Here is a 26,140-nt window from a genome sequence, read left to right on the forward strand (position 1 = left end):
AATTGTCTAAACGTATAGTCTTAGAAACTATACAGAACCAACGAATTCAATTATTTTTCTTTTGTGGGGCAGAAAGCGATTATGCTCCATTTAATTTGATTAAACTAACTAAAATTTTCGATTGCACAGTTTGAAGCAGATCTATTTGAATCTAAAACAATATTTAATAAGTGCAAAGGCATTTAAGTTGACAAGCATTTAGATTTGTTTAAATATATTTAGAACTGAGAAAAAAACATGATAATGAAAGATTACAAATTACAAATTCACTTATATATGAATCACTTTCATATACTCTGAAAAATATTTTTGTCCACTAGTTTGTATTTTTGATAGGACCTATATAATGCTCCAAAGTGCAAATCGACTTCACAGAGTGACAAAGATTTGATAGCATGCAAGATTTGTCTCACTTGTTTTGTCTTTTCCTATGATTTTTGTATTTTTGTTGCATTTGAGTTTCTCCTCATGCGTATCCAGCTTGTTTGGACCTATTCTTATTCACTTGTTTTGTCTTAATTGATTTTTTTTTCAACTTTAATGTCACTTTTCAACGTAGATATAGCACCAACCCATTTATATGTTTATTAATTTGTGGATTCTGGACTTAATTGAGCATTGCATAGCTTTTCTGAAGTTTTTCTATTAAAAATTTGATGCATTTAGAATTTAGTATCTTTGTCTTACTTCTTAAAGTTTTTTAAGATAAAATGTAAAAGGGTTTTTAAAACTAATTAAAAATAAACTATTTAAAGTTTTTTAAGATAAAATGTAAAAGGGTTTTCAAAACTAATTAAAAATAAAATATTATAGTGATCTATAAGTAAATCTCTTATTTGAAGAATTACAGAAACAAACTCCTAAGTTCTTCTATGGAAAGAGTAAGTAAGAATTGTATCTGGTTCTACTTTCATGTGTTATTAAATATCAATTATACCTCCTATCTGGTTCATTATAAATTTAAAGTCAAAGATTTTATTTTATTACAAAATATATAAATAAAATCTTTGACATTAATATTAATTACCAAAAAAAAGAAAAAATAATTGTTTTTTTTTTAATTGAATGTTGTTTCATACCAATAAAAAAATTATTTATGATTTTAAAAGCCCTTTGGTTGATCCAAACTCTTAACTTTATTCCATTTACAAGTGAGAAAAGAATTTATAAAATCACTCATTCGAAAGGAAAACAGAAAAAAGAAAAAAGAAAAAAATAATAATTAGAACTTGATTGAGCAACATAGGGCCCCGCCCACAAAGCCTCTAAATGAGTACAAGGAGCCACACATACGAAAAACCGAACAAAAATCCTTTGTTGTGCATATCACAACGCCATATCCTTCTGCTGTGCACATCAGTGCATTTTTGTACCAAATGATTGGCTAAGATTAAAAATTTAATTTTAAATTTTAAAAATCCTCAATAGTCTTGTATTCACTTTGTTTTCTTTGCCAATCATTTAGTATATATGTGCAATGTTGTGCACAACAAAAACTTGGCACAGCAGATGATGTTTTCCCATGAAAAACTTGACTTCCAAGTCCACATCTTAAATAACCTAGCTCAATCAATATGACCATAAATCAACTAGAACCTTCACTTTTATTCGATCAAATCCATATTTTTGAATTTCATTGGCAAATTGCTGGTTGGGTTTCTATTTTATTGATTGAATCAATATTTGGGTGGCCTTGAGGGATGTTCCAGCTTTTGATTAGTTTTAAGAATTTGAAAGAAATCTATGGCTTAGAATAGAAAAGCAATTATTACCAAATAATAAGAAGGCAAGTTAATTTACAAAATCTAAGCTAAATAGACCACTGTATACAGGGTAATAGAATAAAGAATGGGGCATTTGTAGCAGTGGTAGAGCTAGTACAAGAAATGAGAGGTTTCCATAAATCATGGTCATGGAGTCCTCTGTTCTCCTATTCTGATTTCTCTTCTTTTTAATGACTAAGGTTGAACTGTCAATTTGTTAGGTAATCAATCTCCATGGTCAAAACCACTTGCATCAAAACAAATCTTCTCTGATCTCGCACATTGACAGAAGCTTCTGACTCAACAACTCGCAGTTCAACCCCTGTTGATTTTCTCTGATCTGTTCGACCAAATATGAGTTTTAATTAGATTCCAACACCAATAATGAATGTGTAATTCTATCCAGAGGTATTCAAAGATTGAGAAAGAAAATATACCTGAAGATGTAGATTGTAAAACACCACTTCCTCCGATGGAGTAGAAGTAGAAACATCAACCACTCGAAGGCCCTCTTCCTCCAAATTAAGCAAAATCTCTGATAGTGAACATCTCATGTTCTTACATGCGCATGTCTGAATCATGACTTCTGTATCTTCAATTCGACTCACAGAGACAGTAGGTAATGATTTCCGAAGAATCCCATTACTCTGTTTGTTCTTACCTATGTGGGTTTGATCTTCTCTCTTGTAAATACTCGATAAGATTTCCTGTTTCCGCTGTTTCAGCTTCTCAACTTGGTTTTGCAGGTCAGGTATGTATTTTAGAACACGAGAAATCGTCACCGGAATGCTTAGTTTCCTCTGCAGATTATACCCAATTCAAGAATGTTCAGTTAGAAACTTGTAATTAAGGACTATAGCATAATCAAACGGAATTAGATTAAAGAAAAAGCTTTAGTAATTTCTTTTGCAGTACCGTTTGATCAGCCCCTGGAAGTACTGCTCTAAGCGAGGCATAAAGAGTGTTTAATTTCTTGCGTCGATCACGTTCACTGGCATTATGGTTTAGTTTCTTGATTAAGGACGGATCATTCGTGACAGCACTGGAAGGAAAAGAATCCAACTGGGGTTGTAATTGTAAAGAGGATGGTGAATCTAAAGCTTCGGTTTCTCCAGAATTGGAATTCAAGAAAGGGGCTTGGCTCATATTTTTGTCTTCCAAATAAGGCCAGCAGCCATAGGAAGCTGGATACAAAGAAGAAGGGAGGGCCAACATGATTGGATGTGTTGTTGTTAAGGGTTGAAGTTTCTGTTTTAGCTAAAAGAGGTTAGAAGATCGATGCTCTGAAATTCTCGATCCCCTGGGTGGAAGATGAGACATGGAATAGTGGATATTTATACCCTTTGATAATCAGAGATATCTATCAAACATGACGTGCTGATGATGAGAAATTTAATGGTTGAAGATGATATGTACATTGAATGTAAACAATCTGACAATGGGTTTTGGTTTTTCTTCTTGTTTAAGAGTTGGTGATGCCATGATTGACCCCACTTCATTTAGCTCTGATCTTCCAGAACCTCTTGAACTCTGAAATTGACAAATGTGTAAAAGCTGTTTTATTGCGTAACCATTTATTTGAAGCTCAATATGCCGTGTTTGATATGTAGTAGATAATTTATTAGTCTATGATCTTGGGTTGACAATCTGCTAATAAATTTTTATGAATACAGAGATCGAGACCAGATCAGGCGAAACCAGACCAGACCATACTTAACTGGGGAAAATTTCTTCTAGCTAGGGTCACTAATCCAGAAGTCAACAATGGCCTTCCAAGTTTCACCATTCTTATGAAATCCTCCTCTGCACACCATGACCAACTGGCAGTCAAAGAAATCTTATTTGACTGGTAGAGCAAAACTGCAGCTTCCCTAATCAATCCTCAAAGTGCCATATAATTAAGTAATAACCAAGATTGATGAAATGTTTTGGTTGGGAGTTTAATTTTGTTTTGTTTTGTTTGATATGCATCAGTTGTTCGTCATCTTTGTTTCATCACTGACAGTGACAGCCTCTCCTACAATACAATGTATATATAAATGTATGAGCGGCTGACTTTGCCTTCTCAATGCCAATGGGTAGCGCTACCAATTAAGAATGGATGATTAAAACGTCATTCTATGTGTAATTGCTGACATTACTCTTTCGTCCATCTCTCGCCAGCCACTAGAGAGAAGTACTATCTTTGTGCAGCCACTAGAGAGAGAAGTACTGGTATGTCCTTGTTTGTTCTCTCTCTCTCTCTCTCTCTCATTCTCATTTGGAAATTAACCATAGCATCTTCGTTGACAATGAAGAGATAAGAATCATGGAGGAGTAAATAATGATTCAAAGTCAATTTTACACATACACTTACAACCAAAGACTTAATTTCTCAATCCCAAAAAAAATTGAAGGACCAAAATGAAAAAGCATAATGGTGCTAGTAAATATTGGTCTAATTTTCTTTTGATCATACACGTAGAGTCCTCAATTCTAAAGCATGATTACCCCTAATCTGTCCATTGAGCTCTTTAAGAATGTTTTAGGTAGAAAAGATGATCACTGAACGACAAGTAAGATAGCCATATCACCACCACAAATGCACTCAACAATCATGGAGATAATAGATTGATGTATTTATTTACCAGAAAAGTTCTCTACTACGTCTATACATGATCACCTTTTTATATACGTATTTTATTTTTCTCCCCCTTGTATTTTAACCATATGAACCTCTTATTGATGTTGTCTGCTGTGCCACCATTGACATGAATGAAGTAGAAATCCATGCATGACTTAAATGTAAAACTTCAGTTATCTTTGGACAAACTAATGATCTATCACCTATAAATAGTGAGGATCAACAAGAACACATAATCAACACTAGACATTGACCTTGTGTCCAAGCATAATGGCATCCTTTCTCCTTTGTAAAATTTTCTTTGTACTTTCGATTTGTTCATTCATGTCCTTGATGAAGATTGTGCATGTCGTTTTAGTTCATTTTAATACATGGAAGTTTTAATTCTCAAATTAATGTTTCGGATCATAGATCTCTCGGCATTGCAAAGCAGAGAGACATTTATTTATTTTCTTGATAAGAGAAAATGAGATCTCTAACCTTTTCGCGAATCCAAGAGTTTATGAAACATACTAATGATAAAGATGAATAATAATAAACCCACAATTAAGTAGTATCAATCTGACTAGATATGTAAACTCTAGTGTAGAAGACAATGTTTAGGAGGGCAAGCTAAGTAAACATTAGCTGGATTGGACCACTTAAGAGTTGTTGTATTAGAAAGGACAAGCATATACATATGTATGTATCACAAGTAAACGCCCATCTTACTTCACTCAAGTTTTTTATTATATTTTAGGATCTTTACTTCCATCATTTTCCTCAGTAAAATACAAGTCTTTCCCATTAACAATTAAGAGTAAGTATCATAAGAGAATCTATATTAATGATGTTGAGATTTCATAAGCGAAGGAGATAATTCATTCTTAATTTTGAAATTAAATGCAACACTAGCATTACAGCTGCTATACTAAATAAAACACTAGCAGCTTGACAGAATAATAATAATAATATACCCAACAGTGTATCTTATATATTCACACTCTCAACATTTTGTTCTTTAGAATTAAATTAAAATTTTAAAGAATATATAGACCCTTTCATAAGTCTAAGGGTGCATAGATGACAACCTTTTTAGTGTTCTTAAGTTAAAAGAGACTTGTGATTTTTTAAATTAAAATTGGTGTCGTTATCGCCATGTCATGGTGTGTTTTAGTAAGAAATTTTGTTGTTGTTACTTATGAATAGAGATTAAAATTGATGTCATTGCCCATGTCATGTGTTAATATATATAAATAAACAGAAGAAGACAATGTCTTGTGTTGTGCGTGTGATCTGAAATTACTAGGATATTAAAAGAAATAATTATTAGGATATACTTTGATGTTAAATCTTTTAAGGATCACTTATGCAGCCTTCGAAAACAATTGGAATTATAGTTCATACAAAAAGCATTTTGAGATGATTTTATTAAAAGACCAGCAGAGATGTCAAAGAAATTATTGGATTCTAATTATTCTTTTCATCTATAAACTATGCATGGTTCATGCATAAAACATCTTATTGTAACTTAATTGATATCCTGCATTTGGTCTTTGACTTATGGTATTTTGTAACTTAAGATTTTATATGATGGAAGAATTTTTCACTGATATCCGATATAATGACATCATATAAATAAATTCCTTAATTGGAAAAACTAAAGTTAAAAAAAAAAATGATATTAATACTATTTAAACATTTAACTGCAATTATTATTTTCTTCAATTCTTAATTTTTTTTCTTTTTCTTTTTCTATGGTAAACAAATACACTTAATTTTATTAGTACAACAATTTTGAGTTGACTGTCTACTATATATATTTTAGAATATATAGATTCAATGGTTTCTATTGTAAGCAACAGCAGAAATATGGTAAAGATGTAAAATATATTAATTGAAACCATTGGAACTGTCATCTGACTCGGTGTGTAAAACAAAACATTTCAGAATCCGGAGTTTATGACACTAATGTATTAGCTGGGAAAAATTCCCGGCTTTTTTTTTTCAAATGAGAAAAGGATAACCATGTATATGTCAGGCAAACCTTGGACTAAACTTTACTAAAATGATCAATTATATATTATATAATATAATTTTTACTATATAATAAAAAATCTGGATTGCATATATTTGGACAATATGGTTATCATGGGTATTTATCCATCTTGACTTGTAATGGAAAGGAAAAATAATAAAACCACTTAAAAAACTGAAGATCTATCTATACATTGAATGTATATAATCTAGTGCTTGGTATATGGACGAAGTCACTTTATAATTTATATTATAAGGTATTAATTGATGTATTTTTAATATTTCTTCTTCGCTTAATATAATGATCCTTTTAGCGGGAAAAAAAAAACTTTTATTATAAAATTTTTTTTTGTTGTCTCTGAAATTAATAATATAATGAATAAATAAATTATTATAAAAATCAGAATAAATGGAGTTAAGAATAGGTATGGTAACAGGTAGGAGATCGTTGAGTGGAGAGTATGGCTAACACATAAAGGTGAATGAGGATATATATCGTCAGCACGAGAAGTAAGAATTTTGCCTTTCTTTGGCGAAGAACAATCGCTAGATTCTTTTATGTCTGATTGAAAATAATATTTCACCATTGAAAAATTTTCGGCTTATGAACACAAAGATTTTCCAGCGTATGTCCAAATAAGATGCAAAACAATGACTCCTTATCTTCACACTTTCATCTAAAAATATTATAGAACATTAATATAGGTGGAAATTAGATTTTGACTCCTCCATAGTTTGACGCTTCCATTAGTCCTACAGTTATAGAATATAATTCTTTTTTTTTTTTTTTAAATATATTTTTTCTTGGAAAAAAAAATACCATTAATTGTTAGAAAATAAAATGGGATAATGTATACTAATTGAACACAATGCAACCATCAATCTGACTCAGCTACTAAAACCCTACTGTAGAATACAACATTTTTGGAAGACCTAAAAAGTCTAGACTGAACAGTTGTGAATTACAAACTAACGGATCAAGAATAAGTGGTGGTGTGGAACCCCATTAGACCTTAGAAAATTTCAATCTTGAACAACCGGAAGCAAAGAAATCTGCATACAAATTGTTAGTCCTAGGAGAGTGGCGAAACTAAACTTACACGAAGTCATCAACAAGCTGCTTTTACATGCTCCAAAATCAAAGAAGTCGCCCAATCTATTTGTACTTTCGCAACATTCAACCAAGATATGATTGGTAGGCAGTTAGAGTATATAGTATCAATACAATTGAGCCTTAGGGCTAATGCAAAATGAAGAACATTACGACAAGCTTATGCTTCCATTGAGAATGCCAATAAAAAAGACCTTAATTTACACTTAGCTGCCTCAAAACCTCCAGATGGCTCTAATTTTTAAATCATGTAAATATCACAAGGAAAGATATATCTTACTTCACTTAAATGATGATCTGAGCTATATGTTGCAAATTTGTTATATTTAAGGTGTTTCACGGTTTCAAGTATCATCATGCCTACTCAAACATAAACACTTCACTTTTTTTTAACTTATACATTATATTAGATAGGTTTTTTCAATAGGAGGTTTTATATACATTTTAGTTTTCGAATTTCGCTTCAAAGCAAGAAAGGTTGTTCATATATATTAATTAATTTATTTTAATGGCTTTCTACCAATCATAAGCTCAAAGTTCGACCACCGATCCTCTATTACATCAATGTATTAAGTCATATATATTTTTCATAAAAAAAAATCATATATACTATGATGTGGCAAATAAGATAAACATTATACTTCATTGATAATGATAGGAAAAACTCCATAGTGTAACCCATTACATTTTATAAGGATTTCTGATTCTATGCATTTTATTTTATTATTAAAAAAAAAAAACTTTACTATGACATTAATATAGAAAGAGGAATCTACACATGATGTTGTAGAGAGTGCATAAAATAACTAGATCCAAGGGTCAAAACCAAAGCTAGCATGTTGTGGTCCAACCCAGTGTTATAGTTGAACATAGAGATACGATGGTCAATTAGAGTGGTTAGACCAAGCCGTATGTTGTGGTCGAACCCATAGGTACGATGGTCAACCGGAGCAAGTCGACCAAGCCGTAACCACCCAACTCGAATAGGGATAAACCGGGATAAAATCAGGTAGATTAAACATTAAGATAAGTCTCCTAATCCCAAATCATTCTAGAAGAAAGGATAAAGACGAACTATCATAAGAAGAGGAAGGAGAGTCTATAGTAGGCTCTATCTACAAAGGTCGAGAAGGATTGGGTAATTTCAAAGAGAAAGAGTCCTGATACACTTCTAAATTCAGGATGCGATAAGAAACTGACCTTCTACAGCTATATAATCGAGTAAACTCATCAATATGAGGTATGCGCTCTTAAGTTATTTTAATAACTGGGAGATTTAGTGAGAGGAGGTTGATCCTGTTTATTATGAGTGAACTAACTTATTTGTTGAAGGCGATACTCGACCACATTTTTGCAGGTTCGAGCGATTGACCAAGAGAGTCCGAATTCTAAAACAACATTAGGTATTAGTATGGGAAGTATAAGTTATAACCTTAGCTCCTAGTATGGGTAAATAAAAGCTACACAAGACACAAACAAATAGCACTTTAATTATTTCCATTAGTTTTAACAAATACGGATTTATATTTAACTTAATGCTGAGGTTGGGATGACGACCAACTTATTAGAAGAATTAAAATATCTACTTATTAATTGAAAAATGATATGTTTTTTATTCATCTATTGAGACAGAAAGCGACACTATCAACCTAATTTTACCAAATAAAACACTACCAGAGTATCTTATATGTTCAAACTCTCTACATTTGATTTTTTTTAAAAAATATATTAAACTAGATAAAATCTGACCCTTCCGTAAGTCCAAGGTCCCTGAGATTCATTATTTAATTTGGGGATGTCGCGATCACCATATCATGGTATTTTGGTAGGAAAAATTTTGTTGTTACTTATGAATCTGGCTAAATTAATTAATTAATTTCATTGCCTTTGTCGCATATAATCAGTGAATTTAATAATATGATATATATGAAGTGTATCAATGAATCAGAGGGGAAAAACAAATCTGGTTGAATCTTCTGGAAGTATTACAAACATATCATCCAGATTTTTGCAAGAGAAGATGGATGCGCTGACGCCCACACAAAGATTAAAAGAATCTACCATATAAGTTACAGAAACTATTAAAATTTAAAAGATGATTGAGTTCTTATTTTAAAAGAAAGAAAAAGTTGGATTGACCCTTCTTTGAGAAGACCCAATCTTCATAACCCACTATGATCATTTGGTCAAATTTCAATTTCTCTTGATTTCTTGAAAATTTAATTTCTAATTCAAAATCAATGTATCATTGAATATTAAAATGAATAATCTAAGAGTTTTTGCCTACATAGAACATTTAAAAATATCCCAAAAGAAAAAGAAAAAGAAAAAAGAAGAAAGATTCATTAATGACTTAAGAGAAAAAGAAACAGCTAGCGTAGGTGTGATCAAAAACCCACCCATGCATCAATTAAATTTTATCTTTCATTTCACTTATTTGATACAAGTTGAATCTCTTTGTTAGCAAGCTCCATTGGTTGTCTACTGGCAAAAATCAGTATCTAACATGTCTTCTCTCTTCCCAAACATCAAAAGCAGCTTTTGAATCAATATCTCACACTCCGTTTTTCCATTTTCTTTCATCTGTCAAAAATCCAAGGGGAAAATAAATAAATAAATGAACAAATTTATCAAAATTAATATGAGCATAAATTAAAATAAACAGGAATATATATATATATATTACCTGAAGATGAAAATTATAGAAGATGGTGTCTCCAAATGAGGCAAAACCAGAAGCATTCAAGACTTGAAAACCTTCTTCCTCTAGATATGATAATGCTTCAGAAAGTGAACTCCTGGAGTCCCTATATGTACAAATCTGGATCAAAACCTCTCTTTCATCAACTTGACTGGCCGAAACTGTTGGCAAAGATGTTCCAACAGTGGTTTGTCTTTGATTTTCATTATTAGATAGAAGTTGATCTCCTTGCCTTGAGAGAATTGATTGGATCTCTTCTTTCCTTTGTTTCAACCTTTCCACTTGTTTTCTCAGGTCTGGTATGTACTTTAGAATCCGGGAAATTGTAGCTGGAATGCTTAATTTCTTCTGCAAAATTAACACAACCCAAATAAGATCATTATCAATCTAAGCTAACTAAATCAAATAATAGCATGCAGTGACATATATAGAAGCTAGCTAGCTAGTTGATACATACCGTTTGATCTGTTGCAGGAAGTAATGACCGGAGATTAGAGTATAAGACGTTCATTTTTTTACGACGATCACGTTCACTTGCATTGTGACTAAGCTTCTTAATCACGGATGAATCAATGCGAACTGTAGTTGAAGGCATTGATGAGTCGTCAAATTCTATCTGTGGTTGTGACAAGGGAAAGCTGAGAAATGACTCCATTAATGGACCTGCTTCTCCCAGATTGCAGCTCTCAATAGAATACCCCATGGCCTGAATCCTTGAATATTGAAAAACTTGCAACTCCCACCTGAAAGGTGTTTGAACTCTGAAGATAATAGCAGTGAAGATTGGCTGAAGACAAACAAGATCATTACTTGCCTATAAATGGCTAACAAAATACCCATTTGACCTAAGGGAGACGTCATTTTATTGTTTGATTTAGTAAGAAAGAAAATGACCTTTTAGTTTTCTTCCTTTTTCTTTTTTTACCCAAATTGTTTTTTTCTTTTTCTCTTTAGATTTTTTTTTCATATCTAGGTTATGTTATACCAAAAAAAATATCTAAGTCATGTTGTGTTCTAGAGATCTAAGGGGGTATGATGTTGATGGCTCTGATATGTCCAATTCGAACTTTTGTACCTAACATCAAAGATGATAATGCATTGATATATTTTAATGGACAACCCAAATGACTCAAAATGACCCAATTTGAAATTGCCTCAAGCAATCTTCTTCTATCACTAAGCTTGTTTTTATGGGGGTGTAGAGGCACAGCCCCAAAGGTACGATCGGACTAATGGGTCAACCCATTTATCCAGTTGAAACTCTATGTTCCTCATGTTCTCTTATTGAGTCATTTTGTTGCTGGGATTTTTGCCTAAAGTCATGTTTGACCCGAAAAAATATCTAGGTCATGTTGTGTTCCAAAGATCTAAGAGGGCAAGACGTTGATTGCTCTGTTACGTGTTATACGGATTTGGCACCTAACTTCCAAAATAGACTGATACTCGCATATTTTGGTGGACAACCCAAATGACTTGATTTGTGATTAACTAAGCCCTCTCTATTTCTATCACTAATCTTGTTTTTTATAGGTGTGCAAACATAGCCCCCACGATACAGTTTGACCAAACCCAATGGATCAGCCCATTTATCCGATTGAAACTCTAAGTATATATATGAGTCACTGTAAGATTGGGGTTTCGCCTAGGGTGAATGGTGAAGTTCTTGTAACTCTGTTTCGATAATTGGTTAAGAGATCTCTATTGTAATATTTTTCCTATATAATAAAAGTTATTCTTTTTGCCCATAGAGGTAAGTTGTAACGCATCATGTTAGTGGAAATCACATTAAATCTCTATGTTGTTTCGATTTTTGTTTTATTTGTGATTTTTACTACTTTTTCCAACAGGTTATGGATGTAATCTCCGTTGATGTTACATATACAAAACCATGAATTGAACTAATAATCAAATTAAACCTAGCCATGCTATCATGGAGCTAGTTGGCCTTTATCCACTCCCTGGATTCAGAATCTTTGTAACTTTGTTTCCTCGGCTTTGCCTTAATAAATTCGTCTGGTTTCCAAAAAAAAAAATGATTGACCAAATGTTCATGCATTAAAAAATAAGAAAAAAGAGTACTCTCGGCAAGACAAAGCCTCACCTTATATTATGTAATATCCCATCGTTAATGTATAAAATCGTCTCTGCTCAAAATAAAAAATAAAAAAAATATAGTTAATATCCAAAAGAACTCTACCAATAAGAATTTAATTATATTAATTTTTAATAAGATTCTTTTTTCTCAACCTGTACACACCTACCGACATCCTCTGAAGGTAGAAAAAAAAGGGTGTATCAACAAAGTAATTTAAATAATTATGCATATTTTATTAATTATATTTATCAAAATTCATTTTGAGATGCTTTTTTCACACCCCTTGTCCACACGCATCAGGACATATGTATAAAGACAAATCCATATAAAACAAAACCCATATTTAATTTTATATAGTTTCATTACCATTTCAAGTTATGAAAATATTCTAGAAGAAATTTATCTAAATTTTCTTTAATATATATACCCCAGAGAGTTTTCCTCCTCTAATTAACCATTTCTTAATTAAGGTTTATATATATTTTTCATATAGTTGTGTCAATTTTTAAAATTTTTATTTTTTTCTCGGAAGCAATACAGGTTATGTTCATTGTATAATGATAAATGAAGCAGCTATTTTGACTTAAAAGTTACCTATAATGAAAGCAACAAGGTTAGTATGTATTAAAAGAATAACATCTTTGAGATTCTGACATCATTTTCTTTGTCAATATCTTTACAGGGGATGAAGATTCTTTGGATGCTTCAATTGGATTCTTCTATTAATGCGAAACTCCTTTTATCTGATACATTAAACCTTGATCCATTCATAATATTCGTTTGTGCTTTTTCTTGCCGTATGAATGCACGGGTTATACCCCTTTTGTTTTTGCATATTCAAGATATTTATATCTATCAATGGCCCTTTTAGAAGTTCTAGTAATTACACCCCAAAAAAATATATTGGTAATCAAGTAGAGACTAATTAATTTGCAGAGAATTGATCCCTTCTTTCTTTCTTATATCCCTGATATTCTAAAAGAATATCATCATTAAAAAAAATTAAATAGAAAAATTCATTCCCTAGCCTATAATCAAAGTTTGATTATTTATTCCATTGTTTTCTCACTAGTTTAAAAGAGTCGATCAATTTTTGCAATTTCTTCAAAAGGAATCCCCCTTTGCCTGCTATTTGAGATATCCCTCTCATTGGACAAGGCTAAATCCTTCCCCCTGGCCCACCAAGTGGCTTTATTTATTTTTCCATTGATTAATATCATAATTTGTATCAGAACATCTTGACATTGCCACAACACTCAACCAAATTGTAGAATTAACTCCTAAATCCTAAGACCTACACTTTCGTTGCATTAGGTTATTTATATTTAATGTGCAATTGTTATTTCATTTGAATCCCAAATAGAATCAACTAAAATTAGTGATGAAAAGAAAAATTTTCGGTATTATGGGGTTGTTAAAAGGTAGATAAATATCGAGCCAAATGAAGAGGCGGGATTCTTCGTCCTTTAAAAAAAAAGAAATTGTAGGTAGACTAGTTAGTTTCAGCTTATGTATAAAGCATTCGTTTTCTTTTCCTACAAATTGGTGACTCGCTCATGGACAATGTTTACCTTCTCATGTCAATTGAAGAACTTTAGTATTATCTCCATCATCTTCATCGTCTTAATCATTAAACTTTTAATATATATTTCTGATCATCTCTACTCTTTCACTCTTACATTCACTGATCGATGATCAATAGATTATTGTGATGTCAATTATGATGATCATATAAATGATGTTTGTATATCTTCTATTCATTTATTTTGAGAACATTGAAAACTTCCATTTCTATAAATAGACGACTAAGCTAGGGAATTGTAGAGTTAGATTATTTAATCCAACTTAATGTGAATTCTTCCAATCCCATCAGTCAACACACATAAACCATTGCTTCAACGTCTCATAAACTTTCCTGCTGACCTGGTTGTTTAGTTTATGACAACTTCATCTCTTAATTACCAAATCAAGTCATTGAGTTGTTCATCTACCTTCTTAGATGTGTCAAAAGGCAATATTAATAGGTCAATTCCATTTTTTTAGTACTTCTAGAACCTGATTTAGATAATTGTATTTTAAAAACTTCAACAAACCACTTAGCTAGACATAAATTTGTAAAGATACGACGCCTAACCAAATCAAATTATAAAATATTGGTATCCAACTCCTTGGAGATGTTAAAGGGCAATCATAGTAAGTCAATTATAAGACTTGTAAAGCTTCCAAATCTGATCCAAGTATAAAATATAGAAAATCCTAACAAAGAAAACCAGGAATCAATTTTCTAGATATAACTATATATATCAACCTGTCTCATCGAATTATCAAATTAGCTACATAGTTCGATGTGGACATAATCTCAATTATTATTTAATTATTTTGAGACTGGGTTTTGACACACTAATCTTTTCTTTGGGTAAATATCAGTTCATTCAGCAAAGCAAGCGAAAAACAATAGATTTGAGTCTTGAAAAAATATCATTTGTTGTACACATATCTCCACTGTGCACAGCAGTGCATTTTTGTAATTAGCTGAGATTAAAAGCTTAATTTTAAATTTTAAAAATCCTCAATAGTCTTGTATCTATTATGTTTCTCAGCCGATCATTTGGTATATATATGCACTATTGTGCACAACATAAGATGTTTTCCCCTAAGGAATTATAGTAATAGAGTTACAAAAATCAAAACCCTTTAATTTGCTAGACAAACTATATCCGGATGATGGGCTCAGCCTGATAAGAAATATCAGTATCTTGGCCCATCAAAATACAAAAGAGGCCCATAAAATCCTTATGGATGTCTACTGCAAGTAAGGCTCGAGGGTTAGTGGAATGATTAAAAACTTCACCTCACAATAGTTCACATTTAGGATAGATTATTCAAGAAATCTTTTACCCATGAGAAGCAGCTACAGAGAAACAGAGAAAAAGCAATTCATGGTTCATGCTAATCTTTGGTAATGGCAGAGGAGAGGAAAAGGGTATGTCTCCATTACTCTGTATCCATTGATTTTATCTAAGAGCTAGGAAATGAAGACAAATCAACTTGGGTCCCATTAATTGGTCAGTATTGGATAACATGAATCGTCTTATATCGGCATTTGATTTGCCTCCAATGATGGGAGAGCTCCCAATTGCTATGCTAGTTGTCAAATGCGCCTAATCATCCAAATCTTTCTGGAGTCTTCCCCTCTCTGATGCTGTACTAGATCAGGCATCTTGGCATTTTCTTAACCACCTTCTTTGTCTTTAGCCACACTGAATGATCAGTGTTCTCGTGTCTCTGAGTGGTAAAGAGTATGGAAACAGAAAAGTTCAATTTGGTTTCCTCGGTTCACCCCCTCTGGAACTGCAATGGGTTCGTTAACTCCATGGACTACAACTTCTTCGTCTTTAGCCTTACATCTTCCTACATTCAAAACATTTTCTTCGTCTAACCCTCATCAGCTTGTCTCTCGATGCCAAAGTGCCTCCAACGACCTAAATTTCGTCCTTCATGATGCTCTGGATGCCTCTGGATTTGACACAAACAATGCCAGAGTGAGTTGTTCTTAGTGGGTTTCCTTTATTTTGTTCTGTTTTGTTTATGATCTTAATAGCTTTGTTATTGGGTTGATGGAGCAGGCAGCAAGAGAAAATTTCTGTACTCAGATCGGTAGGTTAACGAGTGTGGAGATGCAAACTAGTATTTGTAACAGAGGGGTCGATTTGGGAACAACAGCTCTTCAAATTGCTGCTGAGGATCACTCCCTCCTTTCACGCTCTAACTTACCTTTCCCAGTTGACACTTTTGTCGACAGGTTAGATGATCTTTCTTTGGGTTACTTCCCGTACCACAATTCCTCTGAGTCGCCGAAAGATTTCATTGCAAATTTGGAGAAGTACTTGTATGTTCACAAGGTATATCATAATTGGCTTCTTCCTATCTAATATAAAGATAGAACCAAAGCTCCAGTTTTTTGCAAAATAGTTTTGCATTAGTGTAGTGAAAATGGTTTCTTACACGATTGGTTCTATATTATCAGGGTTTTCAGAGAAAGAATGTCACATATCAATCAGATCCTCGGACTTTGTATCTACATTCTGTATGTCTCAGACGCGTTATTTTGTTTGATTCTCTTACTGCAGAAGCAGTTATAATTTCTAGTGACATGCTCCCCTGACTGATCATATCATTCCAAACAGGCTTTAGCAAAACGTTCTGGTTCTGCTCTGATGCTTTCGCTTATCTACTCCGAAGTGCTAAAGATGCTACGGTTATGGGGTCTTTTCAATTTTGAAGTAGAGATTGACTTCCCTAATGACCTAGTTGCTCTTCCTAGAGGCTATGAAAAGAAAAACAGAAAGATGGCTGATCAACCACATATAATGACATCACAGTCGCTCTTGTCGGAGGTGATGTCTCTGTCTTTTGGGTTGTCTTTTCATCATTCATTTCTGCAGTCCAATAATGAAATATTAACCATACATGCTACAGACCTCTGGTCTAAATTCTTGTAGTGGTATTATACTCAGGAATTCCCATGGTTCACAAATAGCATGAAAATTAAGAACTAGTCGAGTAGTTCAGTTCCCTGAATTAAAATAAAGCCCAGATCATATCCCCCTCTACACTAGTCTCTGTATATTCTGGTATTTGTTACAACAAATGATTGTGACTTCGTGATCAGTATCTTTTCTTTATTTGCTGCTTCTGAGAATCCTGACTCAGAACCCTAAACCATCGTCATGGCCCCAAATTATAGTAAGCAAGTCTCTGTGCATGTCAGATTATTTGCATGCTCATTGCAAGAACACAAGTGATGTTTTGATGACTCGTACGACTCCAACTAGAAATGTTCAAGCAGTATCATTACTTCCGAAGATTCCACAAATGAACTAGTTAGTTATGTTTTTGGTGAACAGTTAAACCTTAATAATGTACACTTTAATTCAATCGATACCATTGGGAATATTGGGATCTTCATTACAGAAGTACCTTCTGCATCATTTTTGTTTAGACAAATATCAAAACCTCTTGGAGATCCTGTTCAGGACTCAAAGAAATATTTTTGTGCAGATTTTGAGAACTCAAAAAGAAGCCTTCTGGCCATTTCAGTATGACAATACCAAAAGTTTATTCCTCAGGGCAGCAGGTGCTGCTTATCACATTAATGGACCTAGCATTGATAAGGAAAGGTTGATCCAACACCTAGAACAATGTGATTGTGTACTTCACTTTTCCATATAGAAAATTTTGATATTTCTTGAAGTTACCATCTAGAAGCTGTTTAATTGGATGTTAATCTCTGTTAATCTGGCAGAAAATTTGAGATTGAATCTGCTGAGAGTGCTTCAGATAGGTCAAGACATGGAATTTGGGATAGAAGAAGTAATGGGGATATGCGGTGTGCCTTATCTGGTGCATACTCATTTCATACTCATTGTACAAGTATTCCATATTGTTGATGCAACTATTTTATTGCCTATTTATCCCCAGGAGTGACAAAATGTAGATTTGGAACCTTTATGTATGTGATGCATCAAATGAAACCCAAAATTTTCATATGCATTTGATCTGCTATTCAGTGTCATGCAAAGTTCTAATATAAGAATCATTGGTATATATGTCCTGTTTCACAGCTTGCGAACATCTTATCTTACTGGGATCCAGCCACACTGAATTAAGAGATTATGGAATTCTCCTTTATCATTGTGGGTTTTACAAAGAATCCTTGCAATACTTAAAATCCTACAAGGGCTCAAAGGCAAGATCCTGAGACCTGATTTTAACAATAGAAACAGAAGGATTGTGGTTTAAAAATAATTGTTTCATTGTTGTAGGACCCTTCCCAACAAACTGGATCTTCCAGTCCTTCCAGCAACTTGGAGGAAGATGCAGTGGATAATCTGATGCTTCGTCTCAACCTTGTTTGATGGAACGACACGTTGGGTCAGACAGTCAATTGCTTGTTGACCACTGGCTTATTTGGAGCCAAGGATCCGAGTTATCAAAAATGCTTCCAAAACGCATTCTAGACCCAGAATCTATGCCAGTAATCCAAACGAGACACAACAATTAAGTTTTCTATATGGTGGATGGATAAATGGGTAGGCCGACGATGACAACTGGAGTAGTCATTCCTCTGAGAAAAGCTGCAACTCAGCTCATGGCCACTCTACCTACTGCTCCCTGCTGCTGCTCTTTGTTGAGGTCCAAGCCACCACTCCTAGTTTTTTACTGTTGTTCCCAGTGTTTATGTTCTTGTGAACATGGTTTTAGCGTGCAGTATTTGAATGTGTATTGTTGATACAGAAATTGATACTGTATCAGTGGATGTCAGCAGTAGCAGACAGAGTCATGTTTAATATTCCTTAAAGAATGGATATTTGGACTTTTAACAAAAGCAATAACTATGCTGTGCAAATCGATAAGGTGTTGGTGAGATGCAAAACGAGTACGTACTGACTGATATGGATGATACAAAAGCAATAACTAGAGCCATGTTTTTAAGCTACAAGATACATTTGAGGCGACCTTTTCACTCATAAATGGGAGAACTTACAAATATTTGGCTCAAATATACATGCTTCGGGAAATACAAAATATGAGATACATGAGCTTTTTTAATCTGAAGTGTTGGGCCATCGTTTTTTTCTATTTTGATCAAGGCTAAGTTAGACTCTTAACCCAAATCCTGGTCGTGACAGTTAATTTTGACTTGAACCACAAAACAACAAAACAATAGGACAATACATAATTTCATATTTTTGTCGTACTTTTATCAAAATAACATATAAGATGATGGTTCAGGCTCAATTAGCTAGGAGTGGTCCTAGTCGACTCAATCAGGTCCTAGACAGACCTGGATTAGGGTTACCTTAACTGCCTATATATTTTTGCCCACGAAGGCATCTTCATTCCACGCCACAAGATTTACCGCGTAGGTACGGCTCACTGATCTGTGACCATCCACGATCAAACCCAGTGGTTGAGATTTCGACTACTCATTTGGTTTTTTTTTTTGGTTACAAGTACGAATGGTTCAAAATGTAAATGGAAAAAAAAAAATGAGTGGTGGAAGAACTTGACCTTGACCACTCACTCTCATCCAACGCAGTACACGAGCATTAATTGGGCCGATTTCTAGTTTTCATTTGATTTTGTGGGAAATTTTCAAAATACCGTTTAACGCCTAATGTCCTTGGCCTTGGCGCATTGAGATAAAATCATATCCAATTCGATTTAGCAGAATAACTGGATATATGTTTTTCTCTGCTCTTCTTCTGCGAACAATCCGTTTTCATAAAATCTGTGGTTGAAACTTGAAACACCTCTAACAATAATGAACTCGTTAACTCCATGGAGGATTGCAACAACAGCAAATTCCCAATTAATCTTCTCCTCTGCCGCCTCTTCTCTTTCTTCCAGTCACTTAAGATACCACTCGAAACGTTCGCTTTCTTGTCCTAAGCTACTCATCTGTGGATGCCAAAACTTCAACAAGGACCTCAAATTCGTTCTCCATGATGCACTTGATGATTCCGGCATCGACACTAAACATGCCAAGGTGATCTCTCTCTCCAATGACTTTTTCTATATGTGCATGCCTGGAGATTGTCTAATTAATGATTTCCTTTGTTTGAATAGCAGATGGCGAGAGAGGGTTTCTGCTGTCAAATTCGAAGGTTGTCAACTGTGGAGAGAGAAACAAGCATTTGCATTAACAGAGGGGTTGATTTGGCCGAAACCGTTCTTTACATTGATGCTGAAGATGATTCCCTCGTTTCACATTCTTCGGTGCCACTGCCTATTGATTCTTTTATTAGAAGGCTGGATGATCTTTCTATGGGTTATTGCTCTCGTTACGGTTCTTCCTTTAGATTTCCCCCACACGAATTCCTAGCCTGTCTCGAGGGATATTTATTTGTTGATAAGGTATTATTATTGGCTTTAATATTCATCTCCGTTGTTCTTTTACTAATTTTTATCAGTTTGCCTTATTTTATTTCTTTATTGTTTACTCTTGATTGCTTTCTTCTACTTTGAAATTTTAACTCACAATTTATTTAATTTATGGGTTTCACATTTTTAGGGTTTTCAGATAACTGATATCAGAAACCAGACAGAGCCATGGGCTTTATATCTACATTCGGTGTGGTTCTCCACCTTTTCTTTTGTCTTAGCCTGTTTTTCTGAAATTCTTCCCCCCACCCCCTATATTACAGTGTTGTGTGCTCCTCATTGAGTCATCCTAATTTTTGAACAGGCATTGACACATCGTTCAGGCTCTGCTCTTATGCTTTCACTTATTTACTCTGAAGTGTTAAAAATGCTACGTTTATGGGAATTTGTGAATTTTGATGTCGAGATTTACTTTCCTCACGATCTGGTCAGTCTTCCCAAAGGTTACCATAAACAAAAAAGCAAAGCTTCTGATCACCCACATATACTGACGACAGAGTCCCTTTTGGTGGCAGTAAGTATGAATTAGATTTCTGGATCTTTGTCTTTCGTCTTCGTTTGAGATGGGATGTTCATGGCTCCATTTATTTCTTCAATCTGCAAAGATTGTAAATGCCTTTTTATACCAAATTCTGTTTTAAGTCATTCTGATTATATATTTTTTAAGATACACATTTATGTTCCAGAAGGAGACTGGTATTACTTTCTGCAGAATGGTTTTGCCTGTTTATTCTATGCTGTCCGGCATGTTTTTTTCCCCTATATGTCAATTGTCTTATAATGCAGTTGATGATTGTTATGATAAGTTTATTGATCTGTTAAAAATGCAATTTCCCCTCTATATGCTACTGCTGATCTTCTGTCTAGAATCTAGATTTGGATATCCATGTTTAGGAATCCTTCAAGGATTTCAAATGCAATGTTGAATTTTGAATTTAGTTAAGGACTGCTTATGTGATTGACTAATTCAAATCAGTTTGTAACTTGTTGGATACAACAGATAGTATAGAGATATATACAAGAAACTCTCCTTGATCGTCATAACTAGGAGAAATATTCTAACTCATATTAACTCTTTACATGGTAACATGATCCACAGAATCTTCTTCGTAGACCAGCAATGTCTTCCACCAACCTTTCCTCTCTCCCATCCCAAAACTACCATCACTCCTCTCTGAAACTCACTGAAGATAACTTCCTCTTAGGGAAGACCCAACTCCTCTCTTTGCTGCATACTAATGATCTTCTTGGGTTTATAAATGTAGCAATGCCAAGGATGCATGTCACTCCTGCCTCTTCTGCATTGGCAGATCCACCTCCACCTTGTAATCCTGCTTATTCTGGCCAGAACCAAAAAGATCAATTAGTAATGACCTGGCTCTTATCATTTTTCATACCCTCGATCTTCTCCCCTGCGTTGAGGGCCTTAACACAATCTGAAGGGGAAAAGGAAATAGTGCATAACCTTTGCTTTTACATTGAACCATTTGCATTTATGCATAAGACTGGAATTTCCAGCATGGTTGTTGTAGTTCCGAAATTAGGATATTTTAGTGACTGTTAGTACATGGAAGTTTTTTAACATTTCCATGCAAAAACAAATCAGGCTTACTATTGGTATATTTCATAAACTAAGATGGTAGTTAATTTTTTTTCCATTAAATTCCTAGACCCTGAAATGGTTAAATCCATCTCTGATATGGTAAAAGAAAATACAAAGTTCTAAATGAGCAATCGAAGAAAGTCATGGACGAATAATGACTTCCACCTATTATCATATCCAATGTTACACTTACCCTCCATGTGATCTTGGAAGGAGTGAGATTTGGCCAAAACAGAAGAAAGAACGATTCTGAGATTGAGCTCTGAAATGCTAGGTTTTAAGCAGTAAACTCATGGGGAAATGCACTGAACATTTAAGGAAATTATTGACGTGTAGGAGCACTAGTGGGGCAACATCCTTTACATCACAGCAAGAATTGCAGTTGAAAAGAGACAAAGTTGATATCCCTAAGTAATAAATATGTATTAGGCTCTTCAATTCCAAACTAAGACACCAACAAATTGTCAACCCTAAATCTATATCTGATCTTCTTCAACCCTATGTAGCAAGCTCATATGTTGCATTTAAACCACACACCATTTCTGGAAGTACACCTCCAATGCTTGGAAAATATAGGATTTACAAGGGAAAAGAGGTCCAATATGGACCAATCTACCTGAAAAGGGAACACGTTTGGTTATGGGGTGATGGGGGGTTAATTATGGCTCTTCCATGTGCAATTGAACTGCAGTAACTGTTCACTGGCTGCTGGAACTCAGTTCACCGATAGCCTCTTTTTAGTACTTTGAAAGGTTGGAAATAAATATAAAAAAGTTTAATGGTTGGATTAATTCTGTGGTACAGAACAGTTGGATTCTTCATTTTCCACTTGATTGAACAACATGTTGTCTTTTCATTTCTTTGTTTCATCCAATCTCCTCTTTATCAGTCTATTGCTTCATTCTGGAGTTTGTGCTTTAGTACAGATACTGAGAAAGTTGAAAGAAGCATTCTGGCCATTCCAGTCTGATCATTCCAGGAGCTTATTCTTAAGGGCTGCATATGCTGCTAACTGCATTGATGTGCAAAGCATTGCAGAAGAGAGGTATTATTGCCCCCCTACAAAATTGCAATGCTTACCTAAATAAAACAGTCTATATTGAATACTATAGTTTGGCATCTCATATTTTTGAGTCTTTGGATTTTCCCCACTTTTCTGTACGTTTAATTTGGCAGTGGTTTTGAGCTTGCATCGGCTAAAGCTGCTCAACATAGGCTGGACCGTGGAGTCTGGACTAGTGTACGTTATGGAGATATGCGCCGTGCATTATCAGGTATACATTATTGCAGCTTTTGTTCTCTCTGTTTTGATAATTCCACATCCATTTACTTCCTGTTATTTTCACTTTGTAGTCTTTGTAAGATTTCCTACCAGTGTCACCTAGGGTGCAAAAACACACAAATATCTCACTGATGCACTATTAAATAAGTTTCCCATGAAAAAGAGGGGCATCATCTGCAGTCCGTTATCAAGGTCAAAATTTTAACAACATACTTTACATTTCTCTCTGCATGTCACTTCCTCCAAAACTAGCACCTGAATAAATCATTTACTTGATGATGAAAAAGTTTCTTCTCAAAGTATCTCGATATTTTTGTCCTCGTTCCAAGATATTGTAGGATTGCATATCAAAGTATATTTCATGTAGGAATTATTTCTTTTTCATCTTTAACAGCCTGTGAACATCTGATCTTACTGGACTTCGATTCCACTGAACTGAGAGATTACAGCATATTACTTTATCATTGCGGATTGTTTAAAGAATCACGGAATTATCTACAACAGTATCAATCCCTGAGGGTAAATTCCTTTCGCCTTCTGTGAGCTGTGGATATTTTATGCATTGATAAACTCTGAATTTCTAATATCAGGGTCATGCATGCATTCTTGCAGGACCCTTCTATAAAAGAAGGATCTTCTACTACTGTTAGCAACATGGAGAAGGAAGCCGTGGAAAAATTGATGGTTCGGCTCGACCTCATTTCTATGGAGGAAGGTTGGAGTAGACCTCCTGTTAGAAATATATTCAGTAAGAACTCGGAACCATGGTAGTGCATATCATAGTTACTCTCAGTCAGTATTTCAATGCAACCTCATTTGATGCGAGATGTTACCTGATCTTGATTAATAATTGAAGGATGTCTATAAGAAGAAGTTGTGTTATTTAATTTTTTATTTTCCTATCTACCCAATGTAAATAAGTCCACATCTGAATGAGCTTTGATTTCCCTACTTACATTGTATAATTCTGTCTGGTCACTTCTAAGTTCTTTTCAGGACTAATGAAAGAGTGTAATTTTTTTCCCTTTCTTTAATAATAATGGCTTTGGAGGAAACACCTTCAGTATTAGGTTATATTGTTAGTGGCCTTTTTTATCTTAAAATGCCAGCAAAAAGCCTTTATACATTTTTTATTTTTTGGGTAATTTCTTCAAGAACCCTGAGGTTTGGTCTATGTCATTTTAGTCCAAGAAAACTTAGACTTTGTATCTATTTCTTATGTGTTATAGAAAAAGTCAATTTTAAGGATAAATTATCACTTATTGACCAATTTGTCTTTATTCTTTTTCTTTTCTTTTTTATTTAATTTTTTTGACATACACGTCCCCACCTGCCATGAAACTCGTAACTCTATTTTTGTCCAAAAAATAAAAAAAGTCTTTAAAAGTCAAATAAAATATGACAAATATTTTTATATGTTAAAATGATTCAAGTACCCCTTAGCTTAAACACTATTTGCAAAGGGTTCAGCTATGAGCTTAGGTCTGCAAGTTCCTTCTCCATCCTATCTAACTACTAAAATGAAATGGGGTATGGGGTTTGGGATCAGGTATATTGAAGGACTTATTTGGTAAATTTATAAAAAGTTAAATATTGAATGTAAAAATTAAAAAAAAAATTTTTTTTGTAACACACCCATTAGGTTGATTTTCAACCGTTAGATTATATTGTGATGACGTAGCATCATCAATACCCTTGGCAGCTAAAAATCCATCAAGGATGATAGGCCTCTATATATACTAAGATCCCAACCCAAGTAGGTACGTACCTACAGGCTACAGATACCAGAAACAAACGTTTTTACTTTTTAGGTAGCCATGACCTAGTGATTAATATAGTATGTAGCTCAGGCATGTGATTCTGTGAAGCTTATGTTGTAAATTCCGCCCGGAGCCCATTAAAGAATCCAATTCTGCTCCAGCATGACGGACGATACAGTATAGCAGGTCCAAACATTAGAAAAGCCCGTACATTCCCCTCCAAATGCCTAAATTACATTGTTATATTTATAAATATAGAAGCTTCATAGAATTACAAACCTGAGCACAGAATGCACAATAGTTATTTGGCCGGTGGCCCCATCTAGTAATGGTGGAAACTGGAAACTATTGTATTTTGGTCTTAGAGTGAAGCCCACACCCAAGGCTTAGCCCATCCCCATTTTAGGCTCCCCACTTAGCTTTTATAGCTACTATAAGTTAGTTACATTAAATTACCTTTTAGTATTCTGAAGTGATGTCCAAACCAGGAAGTCCTGAAAAATTACATACTATTATTAGCAACGAGTGAATTCAGAATTCCAATAGAGACAGGGCGGAAATTCGGGTCGGATTCAAGATGAACCCAACTCGTCAAAAGGGCAAATCCTGTTCATATTTACAGAGAGAGCAGAGTGTGAGTGTAGTCTTTGTCTTCCACAGCTTCGTTCACAAACCCCAGAAAAGGCAGATTTTCCGGATCAGATTAAGGACAAGGATAAATTGAGATCCACGGCAAGACCCGAATGGGGGGGGGGGGGGGAGAATAAACACCAAACGTGTCGACACGTGTCAAGAACTACAGCTAATAGAAGCCAGAAGGTGTAGAGTAGAGTAGAGTAGAGTAGAGTAGAGTAGAGTGGAGAGCTGGCTTACCGACAGTAGTAGGGATTAAACCTAGACCGACCTCTGTGTTACACTTTTATGCCAACTGACGATAACTACTGGACAACAACAATAATAAACATTAAAAGAGAGAGAGAGAGAGAAGCTGGCTGGCTGGCTGGCTGTTAAGGCGTCAAGTGATCTGATAGATCACTCAGATGTCGAGGTTGGCCTCGAGCCCCTCAAACCCTCAAACGAACCCAGGGAGCTGTCTCTCTCTCTCTCTCTTTCTCTCGTACTTTTTGTTGTTTTTAACGCGACCAGAGCCCCACGCCCCCACCACCACCGCCACCGCCACCGGCAGTCCGGCCGCACCTCCAGCACTGCCACCACCACGAGAAGACGTCCTTAACCTCA

The 26,140-nt window shown here is 34.4% G+C and overlaps 4 protein-coding genes across 4 annotated transcripts; 2 read left to right on the forward strand and 2 right to left on the reverse strand.

Moving 5' to 3' along the window:
* Nucleotides 1–1,856: 1,856 nt before the first annotated feature.
* Nucleotides 1,857–3,049, reverse strand: LOC149009969 (transcription factor ORG2-like). Its single transcript, XM_089163017.1, has 3 exons — nt 2,679–3,049; nt 2,201–2,563; nt 1,857–2,103 (listed from the first exon to the last, which is right to left on the reverse strand). The coding sequence occupies exons 1-3, from the start codon at nt 2,976–2,978 to the stop codon at nt 2,017–2,019; spliced, it is 750 nt and encodes a 249-aa protein (XP_089019143.1). The 5' UTR covers nt 2,979–3,049; the 3' UTR covers nt 1,857–2,016.
* A 6,945-nt stretch (nt 3,050–9,994) lies between these two features.
* On the reverse strand, nt 9,995–10,917 carry LOC149009970 (transcription factor bHLH100-like). Its single transcript, XM_089162388.1, has 3 exons — nt 10,672–10,917; nt 10,200–10,562; nt 9,995–10,096 (listed from the first exon to the last, which is right to left on the reverse strand). The coding sequence occupies exons 1-3, from the start codon at nt 10,915–10,917 to the stop codon at nt 9,995–9,997; spliced, it is 711 nt and encodes a 236-aa protein (XP_089018514.1).
* Nucleotides 10,918–15,446: 4,529 nt separating this feature from the next.
* On the forward strand, nt 15,447–18,683 carry LOC149009971 (uncharacterized). The gene is made up of 8 exons (XM_089163015.1): nt 15,447–15,851; nt 15,936–16,211; nt 16,337–16,396; nt 16,497–16,706; nt 17,371–17,489; nt 17,615–17,712; nt 17,934–18,058; nt 18,135–18,683. Exons 1-8 carry the CDS (start codon nt 15,666–15,668, stop codon nt 18,225–18,227), a joined length of 1,167 nt encoding a protein of 388 aa, XP_089019141.1. The 5' UTR covers nt 15,447–15,665; the 3' UTR covers nt 18,228–18,683.
* A 790-nt stretch (nt 18,684–19,473) lies between these two features.
* Nucleotides 19,474–24,224, forward strand: LOC149009972 (uncharacterized). The gene is made up of 8 exons (XM_089163014.1): nt 19,474–19,861; nt 19,945–20,229; nt 20,387–20,446; nt 20,561–20,770; nt 22,786–22,904; nt 23,036–23,133; nt 23,536–23,660; nt 23,754–24,224. The coding sequence occupies exons 1-8, from the start codon at nt 19,637–19,639 to the stop codon at nt 23,910–23,912; spliced, it is 1,281 nt and encodes a 426-aa protein (XP_089019140.1). The 5' UTR covers nt 19,474–19,636; the 3' UTR covers nt 23,913–24,224.
* Nucleotides 24,225–26,140: the final 1,916 nt, after the last annotated feature.

Source organism: Hakea prostrata, chromosome 7, assembly GCF_041222555.1.
Source record: "Hakea prostrata isolate BN-2017 chromosome 7, UWA_Hpros_2, whole genome shotgun sequence".
NCBI classification, from domain to species: Eukaryota; Viridiplantae; Streptophyta; class Magnoliopsida; order Proteales; family Proteaceae; genus Hakea; species Hakea prostrata.